At 48.6% G+C, this 27,786-nt stretch overlaps 9 protein-coding genes across 15 annotated transcripts; 5 read left to right on the forward strand and 4 right to left on the reverse strand.

Annotated features, from left to right (window-relative positions):
• Positions 1–20: 20 nt before the first annotated feature.
• On the reverse strand, positions 21–2,373 carry H257_04532. Of its 2 annotated transcripts, none has more exons than XM_009829093.1 (8): positions 1,986–2,373; positions 1,813–1,926; positions 1,662–1,760; positions 1,224–1,342; positions 911–1,142; positions 591–645; positions 412–519; positions 21–360 (listed from the first exon to the last, which is right to left on the reverse strand). In XM_009829093.1, exons 1-8 carry the CDS (start codon positions 2,319–2,321, stop codon positions 329–331), a joined length of 1,095 nt encoding a protein of 364 aa, XP_009827395.1. In that variant the 5' UTR covers positions 2,322–2,373; the 3' UTR covers positions 21–328. The 2 variants fall into 2 exon arrangements, with proteins under 2 accessions (XP_009827395.1, XP_009827394.1); XM_009829092.1 differs by having other exon boundaries at positions 894–1,142.
• Positions 2,374–2,688: 315 nt separating this feature from the next.
• On the forward strand, positions 2,689–4,202 carry H257_04533 (CAMK/CAMK1 protein kinase). The gene is made up of 3 exons (XM_009829094.1): positions 2,689–3,310; positions 3,365–3,480; positions 3,543–4,202. The coding sequence occupies exons 1-3, from the start codon at positions 2,717–2,719 to the stop codon at positions 3,988–3,990; spliced, it is 1,158 nt and encodes a 385-aa protein (XP_009827396.1). The 5' UTR covers positions 2,689–2,716; the 3' UTR covers positions 3,991–4,202.
• Positions 4,203–5,105: 903 nt separating this feature from the next.
• Positions 5,106–7,239, forward strand: H257_04534 (CAMK/CAMK1 protein kinase). Its single transcript, XM_009829095.1, has 5 exons — positions 5,106–5,615; positions 5,700–5,798; positions 5,861–5,979; positions 6,049–6,352; positions 7,007–7,239. Exons 1-5 carry the CDS (start codon positions 5,169–5,171, stop codon positions 7,166–7,168), a joined length of 1,131 nt encoding a protein of 376 aa, XP_009827397.1. The 5' UTR covers positions 5,106–5,168; the 3' UTR covers positions 7,169–7,239.
• On the reverse strand, positions 7,195–17,851 carry H257_04535 (hypothetical protein). 5 transcript variants are annotated; one of them, XM_009829099.1, is made up of 28 exons: positions 17,717–17,851; positions 17,595–17,660; positions 17,478–17,545; positions 17,317–17,428; positions 17,181–17,268; positions 17,052–17,109; positions 16,884–16,928; positions 16,573–16,778; positions 15,811–16,247; positions 15,167–15,364; positions 14,396–14,754; positions 14,101–14,342; positions 13,849–14,000; positions 13,528–13,653; positions 13,285–13,467; positions 12,620–12,798; positions 12,255–12,542; positions 11,381–11,694; positions 11,198–11,255; positions 11,033–11,133; positions 10,797–10,904; positions 10,298–10,399; positions 9,689–10,231; positions 9,106–9,218; positions 8,737–8,973; positions 7,935–8,204; positions 7,675–7,839; positions 7,195–7,598 (listed from the first exon to the last, which is right to left on the reverse strand). In XM_009829099.1, exons 1-28 carry the CDS (start codon positions 17,825–17,827, stop codon positions 7,248–7,250), a joined length of 5,280 nt encoding a protein of 1,759 aa, XP_009827401.1. In that variant the 5' UTR covers positions 17,828–17,851; the 3' UTR covers positions 7,195–7,247. The 5 variants fall into 5 exon arrangements, with proteins under 5 accessions (XP_009827401.1, XP_009827399.1, XP_009827398.1 ...); XM_009829097.1 differs by having other exon boundaries at positions 7,675–8,204; XM_009829096.1 differs by having other exon boundaries at positions 9,689–10,399.
• Positions 17,852–18,427: 576 nt separating this feature from the next.
• H257_04536 (hypothetical protein) lies at positions 18,428–20,101 on the reverse strand. Its single transcript, XM_009829101.1, has 2 exons — positions 19,783–20,101; positions 18,428–19,726 (listed from the first exon to the last, which is right to left on the reverse strand). The coding sequence occupies exons 1-2, from the start codon at positions 20,075–20,077 to the stop codon at positions 18,540–18,542; spliced, it is 1,482 nt and encodes a 493-aa protein (XP_009827403.1). The 5' UTR covers positions 20,078–20,101; the 3' UTR covers positions 18,428–18,539.
• Positions 20,102–20,696: 595 nt separating this feature from the next.
• H257_04537 lies at positions 20,697–22,600 on the forward strand. 2 transcript variants are annotated; one of them, XM_009829102.1, is made up of 6 exons: positions 20,697–20,829; positions 20,878–21,086; positions 21,147–21,318; positions 21,363–21,743; positions 21,807–21,895; positions 21,953–22,600. In XM_009829102.1, exons 1-6 carry the CDS (start codon positions 20,710–20,712, stop codon positions 22,512–22,514), a joined length of 1,533 nt encoding a protein of 510 aa, XP_009827404.1. In that variant the 5' UTR covers positions 20,697–20,709; the 3' UTR covers positions 22,515–22,600. The 2 variants fall into 2 exon arrangements, with proteins under 2 accessions (XP_009827404.1, XP_009827405.1); XM_009829103.1 differs by having other exon boundaries at positions 20,878–21,318; positions 21,953–22,514.
• Positions 22,586–23,528, forward strand: H257_04538 (hypothetical protein). Its single transcript, XM_009829104.1, has 2 exons — positions 22,586–22,783; positions 22,838–23,528. Exons 1-2 carry the CDS (start codon positions 22,769–22,771, stop codon positions 23,474–23,476), a joined length of 654 nt encoding a protein of 217 aa, XP_009827406.1. The 5' UTR covers positions 22,586–22,768; the 3' UTR covers positions 23,477–23,528.
• A 676-nt stretch (positions 23,529–24,204) lies between these two features.
• H257_04539 (hypothetical protein) lies at positions 24,205–27,337 on the reverse strand. Its single transcript, XM_009829105.1, has one exon. The coding sequence runs from the start codon at positions 24,958–24,960 to the stop codon at positions 24,241–24,243; it is 720 nt and encodes a 239-aa protein (XP_009827407.1). The 5' UTR covers positions 24,961–27,337; the 3' UTR covers positions 24,205–24,240.
• H257_04540 (hypothetical protein) lies at positions 25,043–27,337 on the forward strand. The gene has a single exon (XM_009829106.1). The coding sequence runs from the start codon at positions 25,151–25,153 to the stop codon at positions 27,299–27,301; it is 2,151 nt and encodes a 716-aa protein (XP_009827408.1). The 5' UTR covers positions 25,043–25,150; the 3' UTR covers positions 27,302–27,337.
• Positions 27,338–27,786: the final 449 nt, after the last annotated feature.

Below are 27,786 nucleotides of genomic sequence, written 5' to 3' on the forward strand. Positions count from 1 at the left end.
CTCGTCGCCTGTGGACAATATGCTACTTCGAAATAGTATGTACCTTTTATAGATCGTTTTAGCAAGCCATTATTACTATAGCCAGTCGTCGTCGTTGGTTGTGGTGGTGCTCACTGACGTGAGCTCGGACGACCACGCTCCAAACGCCCGAGGGTCGATGCCTTGTCTGGTAAAGTGATATGACTCGAACGCACTGGACGACACGGACGCCGTGGGGGACGCCGAGTCGCCTTCATCATGAGCCTCATCGTCGTCGTCCTCTGTTGTCTTGTCCCCCCCATGTGGCCACTCTCTATCTGGGTGGTCAGAGTCCGTGGAGCTGTTCGACTTAGTGGATTGCATCGCTATGGCAAGTTGGACCTGCCACACGCAGTCAGTCGAACTGTATCCCATATATATATATATACGTACCGTGTTGATCGCGCGCTTCAACGTGCTTCGAGCGTGAAACGTTCGCAAGTTGTTTAATGCATGCGACAGCGTCGCGGTGCTGCTGCCATCTCCAGCTTCGTCGGCGTCCTACCAGCCCAACATAGTCCCTCAGGGCATATTGGATATACGTACGACCGTATCCAAGCCGTGATGTGTACCTGTGGAGTATCGCGTTGGAACCATGCATGCGCGAGCAGTTGCTCTGCGGTGCCCCTGGATATATATATATATATATCATGTTATGCTTATGTATGTATTCTAAACTGGAGAAACACTCAACCCAAGAAATGTACACAAGAATCGTCGACAGAAGAATTTAGCCAATCAGGTTGCAGGACACCATCACCGACATCAAATTAGTGTGTGACTGAAATTAGTGTGAATACAATCTACAAAAGGCCAAATTTGGGGTAAAATGACAATACAAAGAGGCTAGTAACTAACTACACATGTCATAGTACCGATCGGACGGATGGACCTGCAGCATGCACGAGATCAAGTGTTTGGCATCGTGGGACACGTGGCTCCAGTAGTAGGCCGGCTCAAATTCGAACTGTCCACACTTGATCTTGCTGTACAACTGACCGACGTTTTCGTCGTAGAATGGCGGGCATCCCGACAGCAACATGTACGTGATCACTCCGATGCTCCAGATGTCGCACTCTTTTCCGTACGGGGTGTCGAGATGCAGGATCTCTGGGGCAAGGTACCTACGTTCGTCGTCGCGCCATGAGGTCGTGGTGGTTGTGGTCGGGATGGTGGTGTTGTGGTTGGGATGGACGACGACTTACAGTGGACTACCGCACCGCGTGACCATACTGCTCCTGTTGTGATGCAGCGTCGCGAGCCCAAAGTCGGCCAGTTTCACCGACGCGTCGTCGTACATGCTCGTGAGGAGGATGTTTTCAGGCTACAGCCGCAGTGTTCAGTTCATGTAGTTATTAGCTAAATATTAGCTCAATATGGTCAAGTCGATATACGAACGAATGTCGAAACAATTGACAACTGCCAAAGCCAATCAAATCATCGTGCTGTCGAATTTCTGCCAATCCAAACGTTTGAGCCTCCGCATTGGGCAAAACCATAAATACACTAATATTTGATTGTATACTAATAGTAGTAGTTTCAATTCGGTACAATATATGGGATTATTTGGCGAAATGACTATAAATTTCGGGGAAATGATGCACAATAGGAAGCTACTAGTCATACTATATATGTCGACACACCTTTAAGTCGCGGTGGGCGATACCCTTGGTGTGGCAGTACTGGATGGTTTCAAGCAGGGTGCGCACGACGTTCTTGGCGTCTTGTTGCGTGTAGTACGTCTACATATATTAATATATGACCACTACACGTCAGGAATACCAACGTTACTACCTTTTCAATCAACCGCTGGAACAATTCGCCGCCCTGCAAGTACTCGGTCACAATATAGTAAAAATGCTCCTCTGCAAAGAAATCGAACAGGTGCAGGATGTTTGGGTGCTTGAGCTACGTCGTCCATAATAGATCGTCAGGTCAAGACCCGACGAATCAGATAGTAGTACTACCTGTGCCAGGGCGTTGACCTCGGCAGCCATGCGCGCCAGGTCGTCGCCGTCGAGCTTATCTCGCTGGATGCATTTCACGGCGTACTCGACACCGCTGGCCTTGAGCACAGCCTTGTGGACGACGGAGAAGCCGCCTTTTCCAATCACGTCGCCCAATGTGTATTTCAGGTGAAAGTCGCTAGACGCGCCCACAATCGACACGGCCTTCGTCGATTGGTCCACGTCAATGGACAGTTTGACCGCCACATCCGCGTCCTCGGCGTGTACGTGAGGGATATCACCGACGTCATCGAATTCGTCAGGGTCATTCACGAGGCGGCTGCCACAACATCCCATCCTTCGTTGCTGGCGGTGTTGCCGCCAGAGTTGTGTTGGTGTTGGGGGGTTGTGTCTTTACACTGATTGGTGGGAATAAAACTCCATGGGCCAATCATATGGATACATTTGAATACTTCCATCCAATCAAATGCGATCCATCACAAAGCTCGAAGGAAATTCAAGAATGTCGCAATGGAGCAGCGCGCGGCGGGTTCGTTATACATACAATTTATAAGATTAAAATGTATTATAAATCCAAACTTTCTTGTCCATCAAGCAATGTTTACTATAAATTACATAGCGCAGGTCCTCTATCCTTTGGTCGTACACGTCGTCGTCCATACCAGGAACGCGAATCGTACTGTAAGGAGACGACCATTATCAATTTCGACCCGTCAACACAAGAAGACAGCATGGGTTGCGGCAGATCAAAGGGATTGTGTCCTAGCTTTGGGCGTCATGGAGCTGATCAAGCCGACGAAGATGCAGCTGCGTCGCAGGCACCCGCCGAGAAGCAGGAAGGCGAAGGGTTGTCGACGCCCCCAGACACACCGCAGGACGACTTGCAGTCTCCAGCCGTCGGTGAACAGCTCGGTGTGCTTTCCACCCAACGCTTCGAAGACGTGTACGCGTTGGCGACGAACCAAGTTCTCGGTGAGGGGGGTTCCGCCAAGGTGTACGTTGGCACCCATCGTCGCACACATCAACGTGTTGCGGTCAAGGTGTTTGTCAAGGCACAGATGCGCGATTCCGAAGTGAGCGACCTGTTCGAGGAAGTGAACATTTTGAAGCAGATGAAGCACGCTCACATCCTGGAACTGTTTGCGTTCTTCCACGAGTCCACGCATTTCTACATCGTCACGGACCTCCTGGAAGGCGGCGAACTGTTTGACCGGATCATCGAAAAGGAATTCTACAGCGAAAAAGAGGCGCGCGACCTCGTGAAAATTCTCCTCACCGCGATCCAGTACATGCACAGCCTCAACATTGTACACCGCGACCTCAAGGTACTTGCTTCTCCATCCTCGTCATTGTCTCCCCATGATGTTTCCATCGAATAGCCGGAGAACATCCTCTTGCAAAGCCTCACGGACGACACGTCCATCAAACTTGCTGACTTTGGGTTTGCCAAATCCGACATTCATGGCACCATGACGGCGAAATGCGGGTCTCCATCGTACGTCCCAAACCCAAAACCTTGTCACATATGCTCATGCTGTAATATGTCCACATACGTAGGTACATTGCGCCAGAAATCCTATCCCAACCCCAGTACGGCCGCGCCGTGGACATCTGGAGCGCCGGCGTGATCACATACATCCTTCTCTGCGGATACCCTCCATTCCAAGGGGCGACGGACGCCGAGCTGTTTGCCAACATCCAGCGCGGCCAGTTCGAGTTTGACGCGCCCTATTGGGACGACGTCAGCGCCGTAGCCAAGGCGTTCGTGTCGAGCATGCTCGTGCTGAACCCAGCGGAGAGAGCGACGGCGGATGCGCTGCTGCAGCATCCGTGGATCACGGGTGTCGTGTCGTCGGTGCCGCTCAAGACGGCCGTGCAAGAGCTCAAGCGGTTCAACGCACGCCGAAAGTTCAAAGCCGCCGTCAAGACTGTCCAGGCCACGGCGTCGCTGCTCGGCCGAGCGCGGACTCGCGGGTCGTCGCTGGCAGTGGACAACACAGTTTAGATAGTTATCATGGTCGTACATGGATTATTTGGTGATGGACTGGCCCCTCCCTGTAGCATTCGCTAAGAACTTGCATATTGCTGGGAAGAACGGAGTGCGGCACCTCCCGGAAGTGACACTTCTGTATACCAAGATCGGAGAGCTTTAATGTTTTGAGTTCTGATTGGCTAAATTGAATGGTTTTATTAAGTAATACAGGTTTTTATAATCCATCATATTATAGAGGTGGGTGGCCTTTTAGGTGGGGTCGGCTTTTCCCGGGGTTCTCTGTATACATGTAACAGTGCCCGAATAGAGTTGTGTCCTGTAATTTTCCAAATGAAATCACATTTATATGGGGTTTTGTATGGTGCACTTCATCTAAAAACTTCCAACTGGCCAAATTGAAGAGTGGAGTTTTTATTATTTAACGTGCAATTAATGTAGTTAAACCCAAAATCCAGATACGTTAAATACCGATTTTCATGCGTTTTATCACTAACTGCCTCCGGATATTAAATACGGATAAGAGTCACATACAAAAATCAAGATACATTTGAGCGGCCACCCCTATGGCCAAATATCCAAGCGCCCATGTAAAATACCACTATTAATAGGTTAAATATCTATTTCTGGACCAATTCATCACCAAATTTGAATCTGAGACGTAGAATTTCTTCACCACATTGAGATCTGTCGATTATACGTCTCAATTTGCTGCAATTTTGAGTAATGAATGAAATAGAAGTCAGAAAATTTTGTGAAAAGTTGGTAGTTTATAGATGACGTGCACCATATGGTCGATGCAGAATTCCAAGGCGAAAAAGCCTGTATGAATAGAATTCCTTGAAATATGATAACCCTTGTGTTATGTTTCGTTTTCAATTGAAAAAGGACCAAAGTTTACTCCAAGCATAAATAACCGTCGAAATATTATACCTATCTGGTGGCATTGAATATACAATTATACAAGTTTGGGTGTGAATCAATTATTGCAGGATTAAAACAACTTGTTGTTTGTATCGAAATATATTATGTTCCAAGTACGCTTTATCTCAATACCTGTCAAAGTCGATATGCGTTTACCAAAATGCATCAATTTCGGTTGGTTATCCGGACGATTTTCATTCACAGTTTGTTCGTGGTTTGATCGTCGCAATCGTCCGTCCGTTGCTGCCGTCGACACGCAAGGGATCGTCATGGGGTGTAACTTGTCGCTGTGTCCAAGTCGTCCCGAGATGAAGGACGAAGAATCGATCGACGGAGTCGATGTGCATGCCACGACGAGCGTACATGCGGTCGATGTACCCGTCGTGGTGGCTCCAGTCCAAGTGACGACAACGCCTTCCCAACTATTCTTTCGCGACAAGTATGTTCTTGGAGGTACGCTGGGCGAGGGAAGCTTTGCCATCGTCAAGAAAGCGCGCAACAAAGAGACGGGGGTATCGTACGCTGTCAAAGTCTTCAAAAAGGACGCGCTGTCGGACCAGGACGACTGCGACATTCACAGCGAAGTTGCGATCCTGGGCCGATTGAACCACGCGAACGTGCTGAATTTGGTGGATTTCTTCTCCGAGCCCAAGTACTACTACATCGTCACAGACTTGTGCGAAGGCGGCGAGTTGTTTGACCGAATCGCACAATTGGTACGTTGCCCTAGACAGTTCCTTCGTATGCTGCACTTTCCAATGTATTGTAAACTAACTATGTATCATTCATGATTACCGTAGTCGTACTACACGGAAAGGGAAGCGCGAAATCTGGTCAAGGTCCTCCTCACAGCCATCGCATACTGCCACGACCTGGGCATCGTCCATCGCGACTTGAAGGTACGTCCATCCTCCTCCACCACCAAATTGACGAATTTCTGACCATGTAAACATATGTGTAGCCCGAGAACATTTTGATGCTTGACAAAGAAGACAATGCGTCCATCAAGATTGCCGACTTTGGGTTTGCCAAGGACGCCGCCGCCGTCAATGGCTTGACCACGACGTGTGGGTCTCCCGAGTAGGACCTTCTTGATCCCCCTCCTCCTCTGTCCGCTCGCCACGTCATACGCCTATGTTTTGTATGTAGATACGTCGCCCCAGAGATCATCGGACGATCAGATACCGCCCAAACATACGGCAAACCCGTCGACATTTGGAGCATCGGCGTGATAACGTACGTCCTCCTTGGCGGGTACACGCCGTTCCACGACGACAACCAGAGCATCCTCTTCGACAACATCTGCCGCGGCCGGTTTATTTTTTACTCGCCCGATTGGGACGAGATCTCGGACGATGCCAAGGCGTTCATCACGATGGCACTGACAGTGGACCCATCCCACCGCCCTACAGCCACGGAACTCCTTTGCGATCCGTGGATTGTCGACGAAAATGTAAGCGTGGTGTCATATATATATACTAGTATATATATACAACATATATTTGAATATATATATGGTCTAATCCGTCACGCTTTTGATTACTTTTGTGGTGGCTTTTGATTGCGTGCTGGTGGAATATGATGCGTGGGATATATAATAGTTAGTATATGTCGTTTCTGCCAAACTGTCGACGGTGTGTATGGTGATATATATAGTGTTTTTTCCACTGTATGAATGAATTCAATATTTTGATAGTTTTGAATATATATAGTTTGGATATGATGAATCCATGTTGTGCAATCTGGATGCTCTTTGATATATACTACACCGAGTACGTGTTGACTATGGCGAAATTCTATTTTATTACTCATTGTGTTGGCAGTGCCAATACATGTAGCCCATTCGACTGAGTTTGACAATATATTTATATATGTATTATTATATTGCTAACTACTCCTATATATTTATCATATCGCTACTTCAATACATATATATAAATCATATTGCTACTTCAATATATATATATATATCATATTGCTACTTCAATATATATATTGTTACTTCATTACTTGTATATATATATATTGTATGTATGCTACTTCATTATATATTATATATATCATATTGCACCTTCAATATTTGACCCATTTTGGATTGGTCGTGTAGGTGTCGATGTACCAATTGTCGGGCGTGCAAGAAAAGCTGCCCATGCTGCACACGTCCGCCAACAAGTTCAAAGCCGCCGTGAATGCGACGATGCTCGTCAACCGATTTCGTGCCAAGTCATCGGCCGACTCCCCCCCGTCCCCCCGCTACGTGTCGTTGTAAGCTCCTGAATATACTTGTTTTTATCACCTTAGCTACTCCATTACTGTGACTTTAATGGAATAAGTACACCCTTTTATTATTACTGGGCCACGGACGCCTTGAAGATCTTTTGAAACACATGGGGCAAGTCGGCCGTGTTGAGGCACACGTGGCCTTTGCCCTGCGGCAAGTGCGTCATGACCTCCCTCGCTTCGTCGGCCAACGACGCGATGAAAATGGCGTGCGCCGCCACCGTCGGCTCCCTTGTCAAAGCCCGCGCCATGTCTTGGGGTTTGATGCCGTACCGCTTCAGATTGGCGTCCGACACGACAAACACCATCGCATCGCCATGAGACGCCGTTTTGGCTTGTTCGATGCCTTCTTCAATTGCTTCCACCGTGTGGTCGCCGCTGCTGCAATACTGCGAGTGCGCGACCATTTTTTGCAAGATCTAGTCGACACATGTCATATTGCACTAGTAGTACTAAGTAGTCAAGGACTACTACGTACTACTGGATCTAGTATACCTTGAGCCGATCTTTCTTTGTGTGGGGGGGCTGCCCAAACTCGACAAACGGAATCGCGGCGGCGTCACCGCTGTGCCCCATGATCGCATACTCAAATTTAGCGTCGAATCCTGCCAAGCTCTCCATGAGCATGAGCGTCGTCTCCAGCATCCGCTCCAGTCGTCCGTACTCGGCATATGGCGGTTAAAGACAAAATTCCCGTGATTCAAATATATATATATATATATAGGCAACCACAGAATATGCAGCAAAAAGGATATATCTTGGGAATTAAATCGGTACATGCTCCCCGACACGTCCATGACGAAGAGCAACTTTTTCGGCAACGGCAGCAACGCCGACGATGCAAATGGATCCCGCCCGCGCCTCTTGAACACGTTGCGGTCGCCGCTCAATCCGTCCACGAGCTTGGCGTCGTCCCATTCACCAGACGACTGATGCTTGAGCCACCCTCGTTCGTCTGCAAGTTGCTCAACATTGTGAAACAGGTCGCGCAACTGAGTGGTTTCTCCGTGGACACGGTCCACATACTACAACCCTTACATGTCAATATATATTAACATTCTGATTGTTGGTATCATACGAATGATATATATATATATATATATATATATAGTATGGAGGAAGCCACAGACCAACCCACCCGACGATGATCTGGCTGGGGTCAACGGTACTTTGCAGCCAAATGCAAATCATCCACCAAATGTCGTGCACACACACATACGTACGATATAAACATATATGTATTCTGTTTCTTGGCATACCTATGATATATATATATATATATATATTGATACTTGGCATATATATATATATATATATATATATATGTACGCAACACTCAGATGTCAACATACAGTATATATATACAACGTAGTAAAAACATTCTGATTCACACAACTCACATGCCAATATAACTGTATTAAACACTCTGATTACCTACATATACCATGGTTGACAACATAAGTACTACTTATATATATATACTAGTTTACAATCACATACATGCGATGGTTGACAACATAACTATTACTTCGAAGTACAACCGTAGATGGTACACACCTGCTGGTACGAAGCCAACTCGTGGTTGGTCATGTCGATCTGGCTGAGTTGGTCGGCCAAGGCGGCGTCGGCCATCGCTTTAGCTTTCTCTTGCGCTTCTTTCGTCACTTGGTCCTTCTGGAGCTGGGAAATCTGATGCACCCGATGGCCCTTGTCCAGTCGGTATGGCCCCCCGCGCCCCCCGAGTCCCGCCGTGTCAGACCCCCCCGACCCTCCCGCCCACGTATTCCCACCCACCTATTCACATAACAAATACCATTCGAGTTAATGCTCTAGTTATAATGCAAATATTGGCAATGACCTGTAGATATATTTGTGAAAACACCAGGAATATATATATATATATATATATATATATATGTACTGTACATGCGGCGTGTTGTCCGGGTCTTCTTTGCCATGTTTGGGTAGCGACGTGCCAGTTTTGGGTTCGGACGTGCCGTCTGGACGGTTGTACTGTAGCTCTAAATATGGCGAAGTGCCTAAGATAACAATATACAAGTCAGCAAGTCATCTAGGGTATCTCAATACTGTACAATTATATTCTACTTTTTTATTTAATTATTAGAAACCGATGAATCGTCTATCGAAACGAAAACACATCGCCTTGTGCAAAAAATATATATACATATACAGAGAACCGAGTAGGAACTCGCGCACAGTGGTATCGACACTATTTTTTTTCCATGGAGCATTCATAAATTCCGACGTCAACCAATAGTATTTTTTTCATATTTTATATTTTAACCAATAGTATGATCATAAAAAGTTTGTAAATTGTATGATTGGATATAATAAAATTAATCAGATTGACCTGATTGCAAAATTATAATTCGTACTCGGAATCACAACTTGCGCATTCGCATACAATTCCCCATATATTTCAAAATACCACTGTGCGCGAGTTCCTACGCGGTTCTCTGTATATATATATATATTTTTATTTATTTACCTTGGAGCGCATGGTAGTCAAACATGGATTTCCACGTGGCCAAATCGGCTTGCAACGCTCGTTCGTCCACTTGCCAGTGCCGGACGCGGCCGTCCCGCTGCACACTCACGACCGTCCGTCCCCTCTCTTCGGTTGACGGAGGCAGCACCGCCGCGTCCGCCACGCGCGCTTCATCCGCCGTCCGGAACGGAATCTGCTGCACCTGCTGGTTGGCCACGTCCACGACTTCTAGCAACCACTCCGACGGGGCCAAAGTGGCCATTTTCCTGTCTTCGTTTATCCACATCGACTTGGACACGTCGGCCGGGGTCGGCCGATGCGACGATGTCACCGACTTGGTGTGGTTGTCCAGATCGTGGACTTCTTGCAAGTACGCTAGGGGGTGTGAGAAGCGATTCCCGCCAGCATGGACGCTTGAGGTAATGGCAGTATCCCCATCACAACAAGCGACGGCGTGGAGGTCGGCGCGCCGCCTACGAGGTCCCTCGGCCGACGGCAGATGCAGGATGTGCATGGCTCCATCAACGTCGTGGACATGCCACTCTGCCGCCGACACGAGACTCACGTGATGCAACTGCACGGGCAACTGCAGCGTGTACGACGACATACTTAGCACATCGATCACTTGCAAACACGACTGGCCTTGCAAGTATCGGACAAGGAGGTTGTGGTCTTGGAGCAACCCCGAGAGCATTTGCATAGGTGCAGTGTCTACATCACACGTACTTATATGTTAGAAATGTATACCACCCCTAGTATATATTACATTTCTAATTGATATATTTGTCAGGTAAAAATACATTTCTAATATATATATCATAATTTTATATATATTAGAAATGTATATGTATAGTTACTAGAATTGTATATATATATTAGATATATATATTTACTAGAAACGTATATATATATTAGATATATATATATATATATATTATAAATGAATATATACATGTAAAAGAAATGAATATACTAGTAGAATATTAGAAATGCTGTATATATATACTGTACAGTATGTGCTGTATATATATACTGTACAGTATGTACTGTATATATCAAAAATAAACTAGTATATACTTCGAAGTATATATTTATGCAATGACCATACCTTGCTTTGTCCACTGAAACATTCCTTCGCCGTGGTTGTTGGATTTAAATGGAGGTAATACCCTCGACTGGAGAACTTTGTGTTTCTTGGATAGGACGATGAGCAAGTCTACGGTCCGGTAGTTAGTAGGCTCGTTCTGAGCTAAATTCAGGTGGGCATAGATGGCGGCAAACTACTAGTCCAACTACTAGTAGTAGTAGCTACTACTAGCGAAAAAAAGTACATGTTCGACCCACCTTCGGCTGGAACGTGCAGCACCAGTGACTCCTTCCACGCCATCAAGTGCGCTTCGGTTTTGCTTTGGTTGTAGCTTTCCAATTCCGAGTACAAGTGCAAACTACGAAAATTTATCAGTAGGTATAAATATATATATTTGACTTGTATTTGGCAAATATATTTACCGTTCGTGTGTGTTGGCTCCAAAGTAAGAATGAATCCCCAGCGGTTGCTTGGTCAACACTATACACCCACCACACCACCACCACCCAAACATCACATCACCGAAATATAACGAGCAAACTAGTCCAACAGCACTAGTCGTCCTAGTATTACTAGTACTACTAGTAGTAGCAGATCAGTCGTACCATGAATCGACGCGTCTGGAAGCACCGCAAGGGCCACCGCCGTCTGCCGGGTCCACAGCGGAACGTTCCACGAGCAAAACTCTTCTGAAAACGTGTGCAGCCGTCCCGGTGTCACAGCAAACGTGTGCGACGTGGGGGGCTCGATGTAAATGCGCCGACTTTTCAAAGTGGACGATGTGGGGATGGGCACGACTTCGGACTGTCTGTCAATCTGCCACGTCATCGTGGGCGTGTGCGGAGCTGGCAGGGGCGACACGGGCGCAAGCGAGATGGTTGGCATCACGGGCTCCCGATACACCAAGGGAATCCCGTGTCTATTGACAGCACAAAAATTTATATATATATATAATATATTGTCCGCACGAGTATGTACGACGTACAAGTAGGTTATTTATCCAAGCGATGGCTTGGTAAAACACAACATATAAACGAGATATTCATATAGAAGGACTCGAGAAAGTATAGAAATATCAAACATCCAGTAATCACGACTATCCAAAACACAATGGATCTATTATATATATATATATGCGAGTTGTACATACGCAGTATATATATATAATGTCTCGTTTGTACAGTACTATTAATAGTATGATCGGTCCAACGTATGGCTACCCAAACTTCCATATACAAGGTTTTGTATACATCTACTTAAGTATATATAGCTGATTTGAAAGAATAATCAGCCACATTGGGACTGATATATATATACGTTATAGCTACGAACCCAAGACAAATCTATTTCACATGTGTGTGTGTAGTAGTAGTAGTAGTACTAGTTTGTGTGTATATGTATTATCCATCCAAGTTATAGCTACATTCAACAAACAAGATATTAGAGGTAGGTAGGTATTATATATATATATATCCATACCGTCCAAATACATCGCGCAGACGCTGGCGCAGTGCGGCATCGTATCCGTCGAACGCGAGTACATTTTCCAGCGTATAGGCCACTCCGTCCTCCGGGAACGCCTCCAAATGCTTGGCGATGGCCACCGCCTCGCGCGTCGAGTACGGGTACGTCATCGTGCCATCCTCGACCATCGACCGGAGCTCCGAGAAGGCGGCGCACAATTTCATGAGGACATCCGTCGATACATTCGGAGCGTACGACTGGAGAAGGGCGAGCTCGGACGCGGGGTCGGGGTTGTCTAGTACGCTACATACACATATATATACATAGAGCAAAGAACGGTAAACAATATGCAATCAGGACGATCGAAAAGTTGGGCTTACTGGGTAGCAAAGATATCGCCCACTTCGCTGAAAAAGTTGTTGCCGAGAAAGGGGTACCCTGGGCGGTTGGCCAGCACCCACAGCCGGAACCGCGGGTGGATGCAAATCACTGAACCATCATCATCATGGTCGTCGTTGAATGTGCCTTTGGCGCGGTCGACGATGCGACGTCCGTCTCCCTAAAAGTAGGTAGAAATAAATATATATATATATTGTCAAGACGATACACCGTACGAGTTGACATTGGAAAAAATATATCGACGACCACGCCAAATTGAATCGAGCGTTTTATGTGCAAATCGAATTATCAACATTGAAATATTAGTAGGTTATTGTCTTTGTGTATTCGACTCGATGAGCTTGACAATCAATTTACTTAATTCGCATATACTCGATCGACCAATCAGAACGCCCCACACAAATCCAATGGCCAATCAAATGATCCCCTCGTAAATCCATCTCGCATGTTCATCGACTTATTGGTAGTAGTGTTCGACTAAAAGTAGTGTAACATGTTAATGACATACATTCAGTACACACAACAACAACATTCCGAGTTGGCGAATACCAGCCCATCACAGTCCAAATCATGTTTACTTATATATTTCACGATAATCGGTCTATATATCATATTGCACCACATATATACTAGTCCAAATGGTTACCAGCAGCATCTCGCCGTCTTCGATCAGCCCCTTGAGCACACACACGACCTCCAGCGGCGCCTTGTCGGCTTCGTCCACCACGAGCGTCCGCCCGAACTTGACGGCGCGGACCAGCGGGCTATCCTCCCATCTAATCCGGCCGTTCTCCATCGACGGCACCATCGTCAGCGTTTGCACTGTGGTCTAATTCAAACGCAAAATGACAGCATAAAAACAACGAAACATTGCTGCGAAACGTCGTACATCGCGATGCAGTTGGATATATTCGCGCTCTTGATGCATAAGCTGCAATAAACGGTCCACGACCTTGTTCTTGCCCACACCTTGGTTACCAATCAATAGCAAATGCGGCTGTCCGGATACAATGTCCTACCGTCCCCAGAAACTTGTGTAGCAACGACTACATATATATAGATATAATATATATATATAATATATATATTAAGTATTATATATATTATATATATTATATATATTATATATATTATAAGTATTATATATATTATATATATTATATATATTATAAATATTATAAATATTATATAGATAGATAGATATAAATACCTGGAGCATTTGTTGCATGACGAGTGTATGCTTTGGAATGTTGAAGTACAACGGGTGGGGAATCAATTCCAAGGCCGGGTAATCCGATTTGACCATGTCGTACGTGACGTGGCCAATGCTGAGCGTCTCGGATGTGTCGACAATCGCCAAGTCTATAAATATATATATATATATATCAGCAACTATCATATATATATATATTTATATATTTCAGCAACTATCTCCAGAACAACAACGATAGACAAATCCAACCTTGAGCAACGTCAGGTGATTTCCCCTGGCGAATATGGCACGCGTCCAGCACATCCGCCATGAGCTGGGCATTCGGAAGGAAGTGCATCATGGTTGTGTCTTCAATGAGGAGGCGGAGGTCGGCGGCGGCAGACTCGGGAAACGCATTCAACCGCCGCGCCAGACGAAGCAGTTGGCGGACAGACAGCGACAAGTCGGACGACGGGAGGAGCTGCACTTGATGCCACAACTCGACGAGTTTTCTATATATATATATATATATATATAATCAATAAAGGACGCGAGATCGACTTACGTGGACACGGAACGAGGTACGCGCGGACACAACGCCGCCACGACCGCGTCGGCATCCTCTCGGGTGAGCTCGGGCACCGAATGGAAAGGGAACAGCGCCATTGTCTCGGATGTGAGCCACGGCTTGGCCACTTCGCCCAGCGCGACGATGCGAAATGCTGGATGGATACGAACCAGGTTTCGGCTACTTGGAGTGCCCGTTAAAGTTGGTGCAGGCGCGTCGGCTGTAGCGAACGTCGTGCCGTCAGCCAGATCCACATGTCGGTCTTGAATCAACCGCTGCAGCGTACTCAGTGTGTCGCTGCTCAAGCGGTGCACGCCGTCTAGTATGACTACGTGGCCATGGCGGGCCGCGCGCAACTAACGAATATCATCGAGGAGTCAATATATATATATATAGGTTGCAGGGGTGTGCATTTATAGGGTGTATATACAACAGGACGCCTGGACTAGGGCTAACACGATCACTTGTGTGTTACAATGGCATCATAGATATAAATAATATATATTTTATATTTTACTATACGATCATATACAGGTACATTACTGTATATACAACATACTTATACATTCAAATAAATATACAGATCAGTATGATTGTTCATATATATATATATATATATATATATATATTCAACAGGATCATACATACATATTTACATATATAGCAATGACATATAGACACGATCATGCACAATAAACATATATATACATTGAAACGATTTCTAAGGTCACACATATTACAATATATTATATATATATATGTCTGTACCAGGGGCGAGTCCTCCCACGTCGTGTTGCCGTGGAGGTCGGTGGCCCGCCGCTGGAACAAATCGCGCGCCGTCATGTCCTGGAAGAGCGTAAACAGGTCCGACTGGTACCCCAACGACCCGCAGAACTGCCGCGCCAGCGCCGACTTGCCGCTTCCTTTAGGCCCTACCACACACATGTCCGTACCCGCCGCATGGTCCTACTCCATCAACTCATGAATATATATATATATACCCCGGTCTATATCAAAATTTAATGGTATCTCATGCTTTTGTATTTTTTAAGTAAAATTTAACAGGAATGAAGTGGTTTTATCGAGATGGTTTTTTATTTATTTTAACTGGTATAGTCTTTATGACTGCTAGAGAATTATACCACAAACATATAATATATATATATATATCAATACCTCACGTAATTCAAAGCCAGTATCTTTATAAAAAAATACCCCATAAGATCGAATACCCCCCGACACATGGTTGAGTATTATTACGACCTCCGTTGCCGCCAACAAGTCATACCAACAACAAATAATACGATACTTCAATCCAACACGGGGTCCTGAAGATTTCTATATATCAATATATATTTTATTTATTTGATACTAGTACAAACGATATATATATATATATATATACATCGTACCTGGAGCATCGCCACCAACACTCGTCGATGCGCTTTGGTTTCGACAAAATGGGGTGCGTGTTGCTGTAACGGGCGGGGGCCACACGCCACGGGCACACCTCGTGCTGCCACGTCACCAAGTCGAAGCTCGGCTGTTGATTGGTCCACGCGCGTCAACTGGTACTTGCACTCCGATTGGTCCGATGTGGACGGGAAGAACGTGCGGAGAACGTTCTGAAACGTCTGGTCCTGGGCTTTCCACGCCGACGATGCATGCAGGGGGAAGCGGCGCCGCAGCAGCGCGGGAAGGTCCGCTGTCGGGAACAGCTGCACCATTTTCGTGCAGTACGCGACCACGGACGCCGACAGGTGCGGCATCCGATCGGCGTGGCCGCCGGATTCGATCAGGTGCATCGCGTTCACGAGCGCCACGAGCTTATCGCCGTCTGGGATTGTCGCTGCCGCCACCAACCCATGAGTCTCCACGTAGATATATATATATACATAGATGATAAATCCAAAAGTCATGGGAAATCAACTCGTCGTTGGCCCCAGACGAAAGAGATCAGTGAAAAAAAAAATGTTTTTGTCGTTGCTATATTTTACTTTTTAAAAGTAAAAAGACGTTAAAATTATGAAAATTATTAGCCATGTGTTTCGTCTGGGGTGAACTTGACGACCAACTGTAGTCACGACATACGACCATCATATTATCGATCGATGGAGTTGGCGAATCAGACTGTAAATCCAACTCTTGGGTACATATTATGGTTGGTTGTGTACCGCAGATCTCGAGTTGCGCGCCGGGTGATAGCGGCGGCACCTGCCGCGCCTGGAAGCGCGAGCGTAAGGGAGGGTCGAGCGTCCGACCCGGGTACGGAGGCACGGGAAGCCCCAGCGCGATCACTCGGAAGGCCGGATCGACCCGCACGAGGTGTTGGGCAGTTAGTTGCTCAGATGTGTGCCCTTTCGACAGCAATGCATCGTAGCTACGCCCAAGGTCATCCATATATATATAGCTTTGAATATGACGCTATATCATAGGCAGAAATATATATATATATAAAAGGCCGTTGGTTTGTCGTCGCTCTTACCTTGATGCGTTCATAAGGAACCGTCCGTCGTCCAAGGCCATTTCACTGTCATAAATAATATTATATAAAATATCGAGGTGGAATAATATTTCATTCTCATAAAGAATATATTGTGGTGGTGAAATATCATGGCATTTTATATTTCTATATATGGTGGTGGGGAAGTACCGATTTTCGAGTAAGTTGTTTAGCGTGGGTAGTACATTTCGCTCTGCCTTTTCCAATCCTAAGATGGACATGGTGTCATATAAAAGGGCTTCTTTGCGTGGATGAACATGAAGGAGTGGTGGAGTGTACCGTCCAAGATCAAAATGCGGCCGTGGATGGCGGCGCGCACGGGCGCCTGGTCGGCAAAGATGGCCGAGCCACCAAGGATCTCGCGGCGCTACACAGCATGAGACAACAACATCGTCGGCGGCAGGGATATTCGTACTTGTTTCAAGTCGGATTCGGTCGTGTCTTGGGAGATCGCTACGTATTCCACCTCGCGTTGCATGATTTCACAGAATTGCAGCGCTAGATGCCGTCTCGCGGGCCCGGGAGGTCTATGGACGATGCGGTTAGACTGAGGTATGACTACCAGGTTTCGCATACCCAATCAAAAACATGTCCTGGTGCAGGATGTCCTTTTGGAGCATCCACCGCAAATGCGCAAGGGTTTCCTACGTGCACAACAAGGCGTCAATGCATATATGAGAGACGACGAAGTACTTGAGTAAAGTGCGGCTGTCCATTCGAGTCGAGGTTGGCAAACCCCTTGGGCACAAGTTGCGCGTCCTGCAAGGTGGTTAGGTACCAGGTTGATGTTGTTGTCTATGGACATGCGTGTATACCTTGACCTGGCCCTGAGGCGCGGTGATGCCACCAATGGTCACATTTGAAAAGGGCTGGGCGCGATGATGGACGCGCCAACGGCTCGGCCGCAGCAAGGACTGGCGCAGCATTTTCCTTTTGACAGTCTGTGAACGATCGCGAGTGAATTCCGGATAACGTTACGTCAACATATTTGAACTTACTAGTACTACTAACAGTAAGTACTTAGTCATCCTTTTATTAATAATACTTGCAACTTCTAGTATTAATACTTTTAAGGATTACGTATATTAATATTAATATTAATACAGTACCACTTAACGTATATTAATATTAATACAGTACCACTTACAGTTAACTGTAACTGTAAATACTACGAACCACCTTGCTGATAGTAAGTAATACTAACTCAATGCACAGATCTCAAATGTCCTCGTGACTCTACTGTAGTATGAGTAACTACTACGTACTAGTAGTACTTAGTAACGTTAACGTTAGTGATAACGTTAATAGATATCTCAAATCTCCACTGTGACTTGACAGTATATGTAACTGTACTCCTATTAATAGTACTTGTAATTAGTAGTTGTAATTAGTAGGGATCGTAAATGTCCTCGGACTTTAGGTGTAGCGACTACTATTAATAGTACTGAGAAAGCTTACTTTTAATATTAATTACATATACCGTTATAATTATCATGTTAGTCGAATGTTGTGTTGTGTCACATGTTCAAGAGAGTACTCTGGAGATTCGGTAGAACTCTGGAGTATGTTTGCAGTTTCTACATCCAGCAGATATATTATTAGGTACTACTTCATCAAAACTGCGACTGGCGGTCCCACCTACGCCCACAACGCCGACGACATGCGCAACCAGACGCCGACTCCGATGGCCACGCCCACCACCGCCATGGACACGACGTAGTTCCGACGCCACTGGGCGTTTCGAATGGCGTCGACTTGGGCTTTGAGTTGCGCGAATTCGTCGGCGGTCAGATCATCTCCGTGGTACTTGATCGCTAGTTCCTTGATACCCGGCTGGCCCAGCATGTTGGCAAACGGGCACACGGGTCCACCCTTTTTCGTCCCATCGGTACCTTCTCGTGTCATTCTTTGCTGCTGTTGGCTCCGCCGCCGCACGAGCGCTTCCGCTTGCTGGTTGTCGGGTGTGTTGAACCCGCCGAGGACGTCCAGTTCTTCAAACACTTTCATATTGAGCAGGAATGCCACGTTGGCTTCGTGTACTAGTTGCTCCGACACGTCATGGGTCGCGGGGAGGCTGTTGAGCGTGCGGCGGTACATGTCTTTGAACGCTTTGTGGGACGTTGTGATGTTGTGAAAGTCGTAGAACGACGTGCCATGCCCATCCATGAGGCCCATGGCCTTGATCGCAGTTCGCTTGAGGATCTGGCCGCCGCTGAGGTCCCCCATGTATCGCGTATAAGCATGCGCCACGAGAAGCGACGGCGACGATGTCCGTATGTACGCCAGCCGCGCCAGGTACTCTTGGGTCGAGGTGGTCGGCGGCGGGATGGCGCTCCTCCAACTCGGTCCGTAGTAGTAGGCCAAGTCGAGTTCCAGCGCCGCCTGTCGCTCCAGCTCGACGGGGAAATGCAGCGGTGTGAAGATTGGGTCGTTCGCGGCGGCGGCACTGCGCAGGTGCGCTTCCAGGTCCGAGTAAATGTAGTACAACATGGCCACCATGACCTTGTAGATGTCTTGGTTGATGCGACCCTTGACGAACTCCCGGACAAAGTGCACGTTCTCCGCTTCTCGATGCGACTGTTTCGTGCCGTACTTGAGGTCGTCTGCCAAATGTCCACCACCCAATGGGCACTTGTCCCCTTCTTCGTCGGCAAAGATGGCCCACGTGCGCACGTCCAACTCGTCCACGAGTGCGCGACCGTTCACCATGATCGTCTTGAAGGGGCATGTAGTGGCAAAGACGGGACACGCGGTCCCGATCTCACCCTTCTTCTTGGCGCTCTCGTCGTGGATAAACTTGAACATGGACAGCACATTCGCTTTCACTACATAGGCAAGAAATACCAGGATGAACATGTGAAGAAGCACGAGATATCCGTACGAGGGGAGCCGTCCTTTTGATGGGACGCAGGGATCGACGATTCCAAAGTCGTGTAGAGGTTCTGGACATCGTGGATACCCTTGAACGGGCAGCCCTGCGCGAAGAATGGACACTCGCTCAGCGACGGCGCAGCGGCCTTCTCCTTTGATGAGGCAAACGGACATCCCGACGCGAAGGCAGGGCAGTTCTCTTCGACGGACGCAGGTTCGGGGGACGGATCTTCCTTCATGGGCGGGTCCATGGCAGACGTGGATGCGTGATATGTATTTGGGGAGTGGAAGCCTGCATACTCCATACTGGCGACATGAATAGAATGGCCACAATCAACTTGTTCACGTAATTTGGATCCAGCGCTATTGATTGGTCCATCTGAACATTGATAAAAACACGTTCTCATCAATGTATATCTAAGTCAACCACTTATTAAAATAAGTGGTTGACTTAGATTATTAAAATTGTTGTGATCCACACACGATATATGGCTGTAACTATTTAATATTTCGAAGTACATGTATTTAATAGTACTGTACTAGTATATATATATAGAGCCGTCAAACCTCCAATACGTACAGTCCTGGTGGTAGTATGACACCAACCGATCGAAAGTAAAGCCGAAGCATAAGAATATTTATTGTAAATAGAGACATATCGCTTTCCCGATTGCAGTTTGAGGTCATGTCGCACTTTGCTTATCTTTACCGGTATACTGAACGTACACTGTACTGTACATTCGAGAAAAAATTCATCTTCAAATATTTCGAAGTATTTTAATACTTCGAAATATTTGAAGATTCTAATTGTAGAATTTTAATTCTACAATTATTTATAATAGTACTAGAGTATTTGTAGATGAATTTTTTCATCTCATAAATATTCTTCGTCCGGATATTAGTGAACCAATCAAAGTGCTGCATTTTGGTGCGAAGAATGTGGGGGCAATTGGTCGGGTCGGTCGGGACATTCGACCTCCGCCTGCCTGTGTGCCGCATCGGCCGCATCAGCGCCAAGGCCGACATCGTCATCCAAAAGCCATGGATCAGTGCATTGGTACGGATGTCAACTTGCGTACAGGTAATGTCATATCGGTGTGGATAGCAATGCACCATTGCGTTGCGCGGAGGAGAAGGTATCGGCGACAAGTCCGTGTGGCTCACAGATATGAGTTCCAACGGCGTCTACGTGAATGGCGACATGGTTGGCAAGTCTTTCGAGCGGCAGATCTTCGAGAACGACGAGATCTACTTCACCAAGCCGTCGTTGCACACCCCGAATGTGGAACCGACGTTTTTCCGATTCCGATTCGCGTAACGTCAACCATCATCCATCGCATGTATGCGTGTATCGATACTAGGGTCCCTCCGTAGCGATCAAGCGCAGTCCATCCATGTAACACCTCGGAAAGCCAAGCGGTCGGCCCCTCCAACGCCAGACTCAAAGGGCAGTGCCAAGAAGGTGTGCGTGGCGGCATCGAGTAGTTCCACGGCCCAGCGGGACGAGTTGGTTGTGGGCACCGAATCGATGCTCAAGGCGAACCAGGTCTCGAAGCGTTGGTGTAGACGTTGCTCAACCACGATTCGTAGGAATTGCGGCAGCGATTGGTTGACGCGGGCAATCGGGAGCGGGACCTCATGGCCCAACTGCAGGACATGCTCACAACTGTGCAACTACGGGAGCAAGAAATGGACAAATTAAGGGATGACGTGGCAAAAGCTCGGGCCAGGGCTGTCGAGGACGACCACTTGCGGGTCGAATACACTGCGCTCGAATCAAAACACAAGCAGGCAGAAGCCAAGTGCGTCGACGTCGAGATGTGTTGGGCAAAGGACAAGGAAGTTCTCAAGCAATGCCAAGATGAACTGGCCGCCACGCTGCGCTCTACGTTGAGCCTCAACCATGTCGTGGACGTGTTGAAGGAAGAACTGCAAGAAGCCCAGGCCAAAGCCAGCTCCGCGACCCAAAGGGCAAGTTAAAGGCCTGTCTCATGATCACGTCATCACGAATGTTGACGCCGGCGTCGTGCGTAGGTGCGGCAACTTGAAAGCGACCACCAGAAACTGGCGCATCAGCTGGACTTGGTGCATCGCACGTCGGACCACGAGCACGAAACGAGTCGGTGGGGATCAATATAGTACTACCTACTTCTGGTGAATCTGTCATGACGACGTGTTAGAGGCGCAAAGGAAGAGGTGCTAGTGATGAAAGCCAGGTTTGCGTCGGCTCGCAACGCCTTCCGGCACATGCAAACGTGCATGGCGGCGTTGGGGGAACAGATCGATGTCGTCCCAGCACTCCTCGATTACGACGACGAAGCAACCCGTGGAGATGAAGAAGATGATGGAGACGAGGAGACGCAGTGTGTGCTCACAGAACGCTTTGCAAGAGCGGAAGGCGAACAAGAAGGCGAGGGGCAACAACAGATGGACGACCAGCATGCTTCTCCAAGAAGCGACGACGACGACGACGCGACCAAACAACTGGTAGACACGACCGAACCAGCGACCCTATATGTGAAAGAAGACAAGGAAGTAGAAGAGAAGGATGAGGGAGCGGTGCGCCTGCCAACGAACAACGTTCCGGCCAAGGACGACGCGAGTACTAGTAGTAGTACTAGTAGTACTAGTGGGGCAGAGACGAGTCACCGGTGGCTGCAGCTGAAAAAAGACTCACCCGTGGCTTCGGTCGACGACTGCGGGCTCTTTGATGAGTCGCAGGACGTGCGGCATCAGTCATGAGCCAGGCCGCTGTCTATATACTACTCATCACTACTATTAATAGTTCCTCGCATACTAATGTCAAGAGGACATTTGAGATCTGTGCATTCTGCGTTCGTGTTTTCGCAATACTACGTCTTACTATGTAAGTCACTATGACATTTGAGATCGTCCTAGTTCCAAAAGTGTACCTGCTGTAACTGCCGCCGGTTCAACCTCGGGCAGTTTCACCTGTTCCTCTATTCCACCAATCTACACCCCAGGAGGTCAACGACATGGGCGACGGCGCGGTGCGTGCTTAGTCAACCTCGTCACACATGACTGACATCACACGAGTTGTGTAGGAGTACAACGTCGAGTACACGGACGACAACCCCGAGGAGTTCAAGTGGGTCAAGCGTCCGGGGCCTGTCAAGGTCACGTACGCCAATGGCGACACATTCGAAGGCACGTTCAACTCGGACAGACTCAAGCACGGCCACGGCAAGTACACGTGGAACGAGAAGACCGACGACGACGAGGTCAAGGAAATCGCGTGGTACGACGGCGCGTACGAGAACGGCAAGAAGCACGGCGTGGGCAAGATGCAGTTTCCAACCGGCGACACGTACCACGGGCAGTGGTCGAGTGATGCGATTGACGGCGAAGGCACGATCGTGTACAAGAACGGCGACATCTTTAGTGGGTCGTTCGACCAAGGCATCAAACACGGCAAAGGCACGTACGAGTACGCGGAGGACAAGAGCCAGCTGATCGGGAACTGGGTCCACAACACGATCGTGGACGGCAAGTGGCTGTTCAAAGATGGCGGGTACTACACCGGACGGTTCGAGAACGCCACCCCCATCGGCCAGTGCTTGCTGCAGTTCCCGAACGGCCTCCAACATGAAGGCGAGTACATCAAGGTGGACACGATCAACGCCGCGGGGGACGCCGTCCAAGTGCACACGTGGAAAGGGGATGCCGTGACCAAAGTGTTTTAGCAATGGATATGTACATGTAGTGACATGTTATTACGATGGTATGTACGTGTTGTGTGGGGTATGGGGGGGTTGCCGGGTAGAGAGGTTTGCTAAACGTGTAAGTGCTGTGGGCGAACGGTAAAGAGGTACAATAATAGCAAATAGAACCTGGGTCGATGGTTGCAAGAACATCGAACTAAGAGGGAAGGTGTTTGATATCTAACGTTACTAGGTCATCACGTATCACTGATGCTCTCTCAAGTCTGACGTGTTGTCCTATTCAGGTCACATTTGACGTTGCTAGCATTGTGGTCTAGTAGTTACCGGTAGATAGATGATAGGAGCATGAGTACGTACGTACATTCTATACGCATGTGTTAACTGAACAGAATCGCGTGGTGTCCGTTGGCCCTGGCACCGCTGTGCACTTGGGGGTATAAGTGCATCTGCCTCCAATTGTACCGCCTCTCGACTTGCCACCACGTGCATCTATCATCTACAGAGCCCCTGTTCCAGCGCCGCAAGTGGTTGGGACGCTGAAACCGATCGCGTTGTTCGCCTTCTGTGACATCGTTACCCCCCCCACCTCCCGCAAGTCGTCCATCTTGTGCTGCCGATCGCGCAAGGACCAGCGGGCGCGGGCCCCGTAAGTTATTAATCTAGTTGCTACCTTGTAGTCGACCAGGTAAGAATGGTCGAAATTGCACAAGTACATGGAATGTAGGGTTGGAGCGCGATGATGCTGTAGATGGAGGTATGTATCAAGTATATTCGTGTTGCATATACTATTGAATGTACGTTTTCAGGAACCGGCGGTGGAAGTCGTTGCGGATCGTGTCGTTGATGAACCGCTTCTTCGTCTCGGGTTCGTTGCGCGTCTGGTTCTTGAACACGACGTCGTCGTTCCACTTGCGCTTGATCGTGGCGCTGCCCGACGGGTTGCTGCTTTGGCGGGACGTCAATGGGTTGCCCAGCAGGATCTCCTCCTTCCGAAGACTCTCTTCGGCTTCGCGGTCCGCGGCTTCCTTCTTCAGCCGCTCTTCCTCCCGCTCCTTCTTGATCTTCTCCAGTTCCCGCATGAGTTCCTCTTCCTCGTCTTCAGAATCGTCGTCCGAGTCGGAATCGTCGTCGCTGTCGTTCTGCCGCGTGTCGTCGTCAGCGTCGTCGTACTGAGTCTGGACCTCCTTCGCCCGATCCTCCCACTCGTCTCCCTTCAGCAGCAGCATCTTGTTCTCCTTCAAGCGAAGGATCTTCTGCTGTGCTACATCCACGACCTTGCCCTTTTCCTCGAGGTACTTGCGTTCGCGGTCGGTCAACTCACTCTTGAGGTCGCGCAGCTCGAGTTCGTCGACAGTGCCTTGTCCCAACTGCCGCGTCTTGAGCTTCTTGTGGCCCGGCAAGTCACGTGCAGAGAATTGCATGCTCACTTGTCCGCCAGAGTTCCATCCGCCCTCGTTCTTCTGGCCCACGGCGGCATTCCACGTTGGTCGGGCAGCGGTCGTCATGGTACCTGTTGTTCTTCGATTTTATATGGCCGGTGTGCTTGGTGTTTTACACCCGAAAAATCTTCCAAATACCCGGTGTACACTCCCAATACCCGGTTTTTGAACCGGATATATCCGGTAAAGCTCCACATTTCGAACCTAGTGGAGTCCTTGTCACTGGTTCAAAGTTGCTGGTGACCGCAGAAACGTCATGGGTCCACGGAAGCATTCGCGATCGTCGTCGTCGTCGTCGTCGTCAGGTTCTAGCCGCAGTCCATCCCGACGTCGACGGAGTCCATCACCCCAGCGCCGCACAGGCGATCGGCCTTCTTCGCGGAGAAGCGAGTCGAGACCACGCGATCGCCGTCGACGGAGCAGCCGATCCAATTCCCCAAAGCGACCTCGGACACGAGATCGTAGCAGCGACAGAGGTCGGAATCATCGAGGGGAGCGGCGTCGAGACGACGACAATGATCGTCGGCGCCGGTCGCCGCGCTCTCCCGTCGTCGTGAAAGCGACAGGTGCTTCCCCCAACGATGGGAAGCGCGACAACAAGGAGAACGACACGCCGTCCCAAGACCAACCGACCAAAAGCAAGACCGTCAACATCTTGACACAGGATACCCGCAGCGGACGCACTGGTGGGGTGTACATTCCGCCGTTCAAGTTGGCGCAGATGAAATCCGAGATTGAGGACAAGACGTCGCAGGAGTACCAGCGCACGACGTGGGATGCGTTGCGGAAGAGCATCAACGGGCACATCAACAAGGTGAACGTGTCCAACATCGCCAACATCCTCCCGGAGCTGTTCCAGGAGAACCTCGTGCGCGGTCGCGGTCTGCTTGTGCGTTCGATCATGAAGGCGCAGCTGGCGTCGCCAGGGTTCACGCACATCTACGCGGCACTGGTTGCCGTGATCAACACCAAGCTTCCCGAGAACGGCGAGCTGCTGGTCAAGCGCGTGGTCCACCGCTTCCGCCGGTCGTTCAAGCGCGGGGACAAGGTCGTGGCCATCGCGCTCGTTCGGTTCATTGCGCACTTGGTTAACCAGCAAGTGGTGCACGAGCTCCTGGCACTGCAGGTGCTGTGGCTGCTCATCAAAAACCCCACGGACGACTCGGTGGAGGTGGCGGTGAACTTTACCAAGGAGTGCGGCGCCATGATGTCGGAGGTGTGTCCCGAAGGCATGCGCGGCATCTTTGAGCGGTTCCGCGGCATCCTCCACGAAGGCGAGATCGACAAGCGCGTGCAGTATACGATCGAAGGGCTGTTTGCGATTCGAAAGGGCGGCTTTGCCGACTACCCGAGCGTGCACGAAGCCCTCGATTTGGTCGACTCGAACGACCAGATCACTCACGAGCTCGGGCTTGAAGACGACGTGGACGTTGAAGACAAGCTCGACGTGTTCCGGTTCGACTTGGAGTTTGCCAAGAACGAAAAGATGTGGGGCGAGATCAAGAAGGAGTTGCTTGGCGAAGACAGCGACGACGAGAGCGGCGGCGACGGCGACGACGAGAGCGGCGGCGACGACTCGGACAGCGAGGATGAGCAGCCAAGTACCAATGCCAAGAGTGTGGTGATTCACGACTTTAGCGAACAAGATCTCGTCAACCTGCGCCGCACAATCTACCTGACCATCATGTCGAGCGTATCCCACGAAGAATGTGCACACAAGCTATTGCGGTTGAACATCCGTCCAGGCCAAGAGCCCGAGATCTGCGCCATGCTCATCGACTGCTGCGCCCAAGAGCGGACGTACTTGCGGTACTATGGCCTGCTCGGGCAGCGGTTCTGCCTCGTCCAGCGCGAGTACCAGGCCGCGTTTGACGATAGCTTTGCCAACCAGTATGCGACGATCCACCGGTTAGAAACCAACAAGCTGCGCAACGTGGCCAAGTTCTTTGCGCACCTGCTCTTCTCGGATGCGCTGCCGTGGACCGTGTTTGAGTACATCCGCCTGAACGAACAAGAAACGACGTCGTCCAGCCGTATCTTCATCAAGATTCTGGTCCAGGAGCTGTCGGAACACTTGGGCGTGCAGAAGCTCAAGCTGCGCTTCCTAGACGAGTTTATGGCGACGACGTTTGCCGGGCTGTTTCCCAAGGACAACCCGCGCAACACGCGATTTGCCATCAACTTTTTCACGTCCATTGGACTCGGCGGACTCACCACGGACCTCCGCGAGCACCTGAAGAACGCGCCAAAGCTGCTCATGGCCGCGCCGTCCGCGCGCCACCAGGATGGATCTTCGTCCGATAGTAGCAGCAGCAGCAGTAGCAGTAGCAGCTCGGGGTCGTCGTCGAGTGGCAGCTCCTCTAGTGGGTCGTCGTCCAGCGACAGCAGTTCGAGTGATTCCGACTAGTAATTTGATTAACATTGTGTACTGCATCCAACACAATCATAGTTTTTGTACGGTGGTTCGTGTATGCTAGCTAGTAGTACTACGTAGTAGTAGTAGTTGATAGGATTCCAAGGATATCATTGTTTGTTACTACAGTATTGGTGATCTGACTGTTATTAATAGTATTAATACTTCGAAGTATCTCGTATTAATACATGCTGGTGCTACAACTGTATCCGATTGAAGTGATTTTTCTAAATCTTGACAAAGTCATTTTATTATATATTTGAACTTGGATACTGTATGCACAGTATATCAAGCGTTTTATTCCAAACCCACTGGATTCACGATTGGTTGGAGAAAAAACCAATATATTTATATACTTGTAGTATTAGAGAAAGTTACTCTCTTACTACTAGTACGTATTAATAATTCGTAGTAAGGTAAGTTAGTATACTGTAATCCTGTAAACCTAGTACTCCAGAGTACTACCACTGTATTAGTAT

This window comes from Aphanomyces astaci, assembly GCF_000520075.1.
Source record: "Aphanomyces astaci strain APO3 unplaced genomic scaffold supercont1.8, whole genome shotgun sequence".
Lineage (NCBI taxonomy): Eukaryota > Oomycota > Saprolegniomycetes > Saprolegniales > Verrucalvaceae > Aphanomyces > Aphanomyces astaci.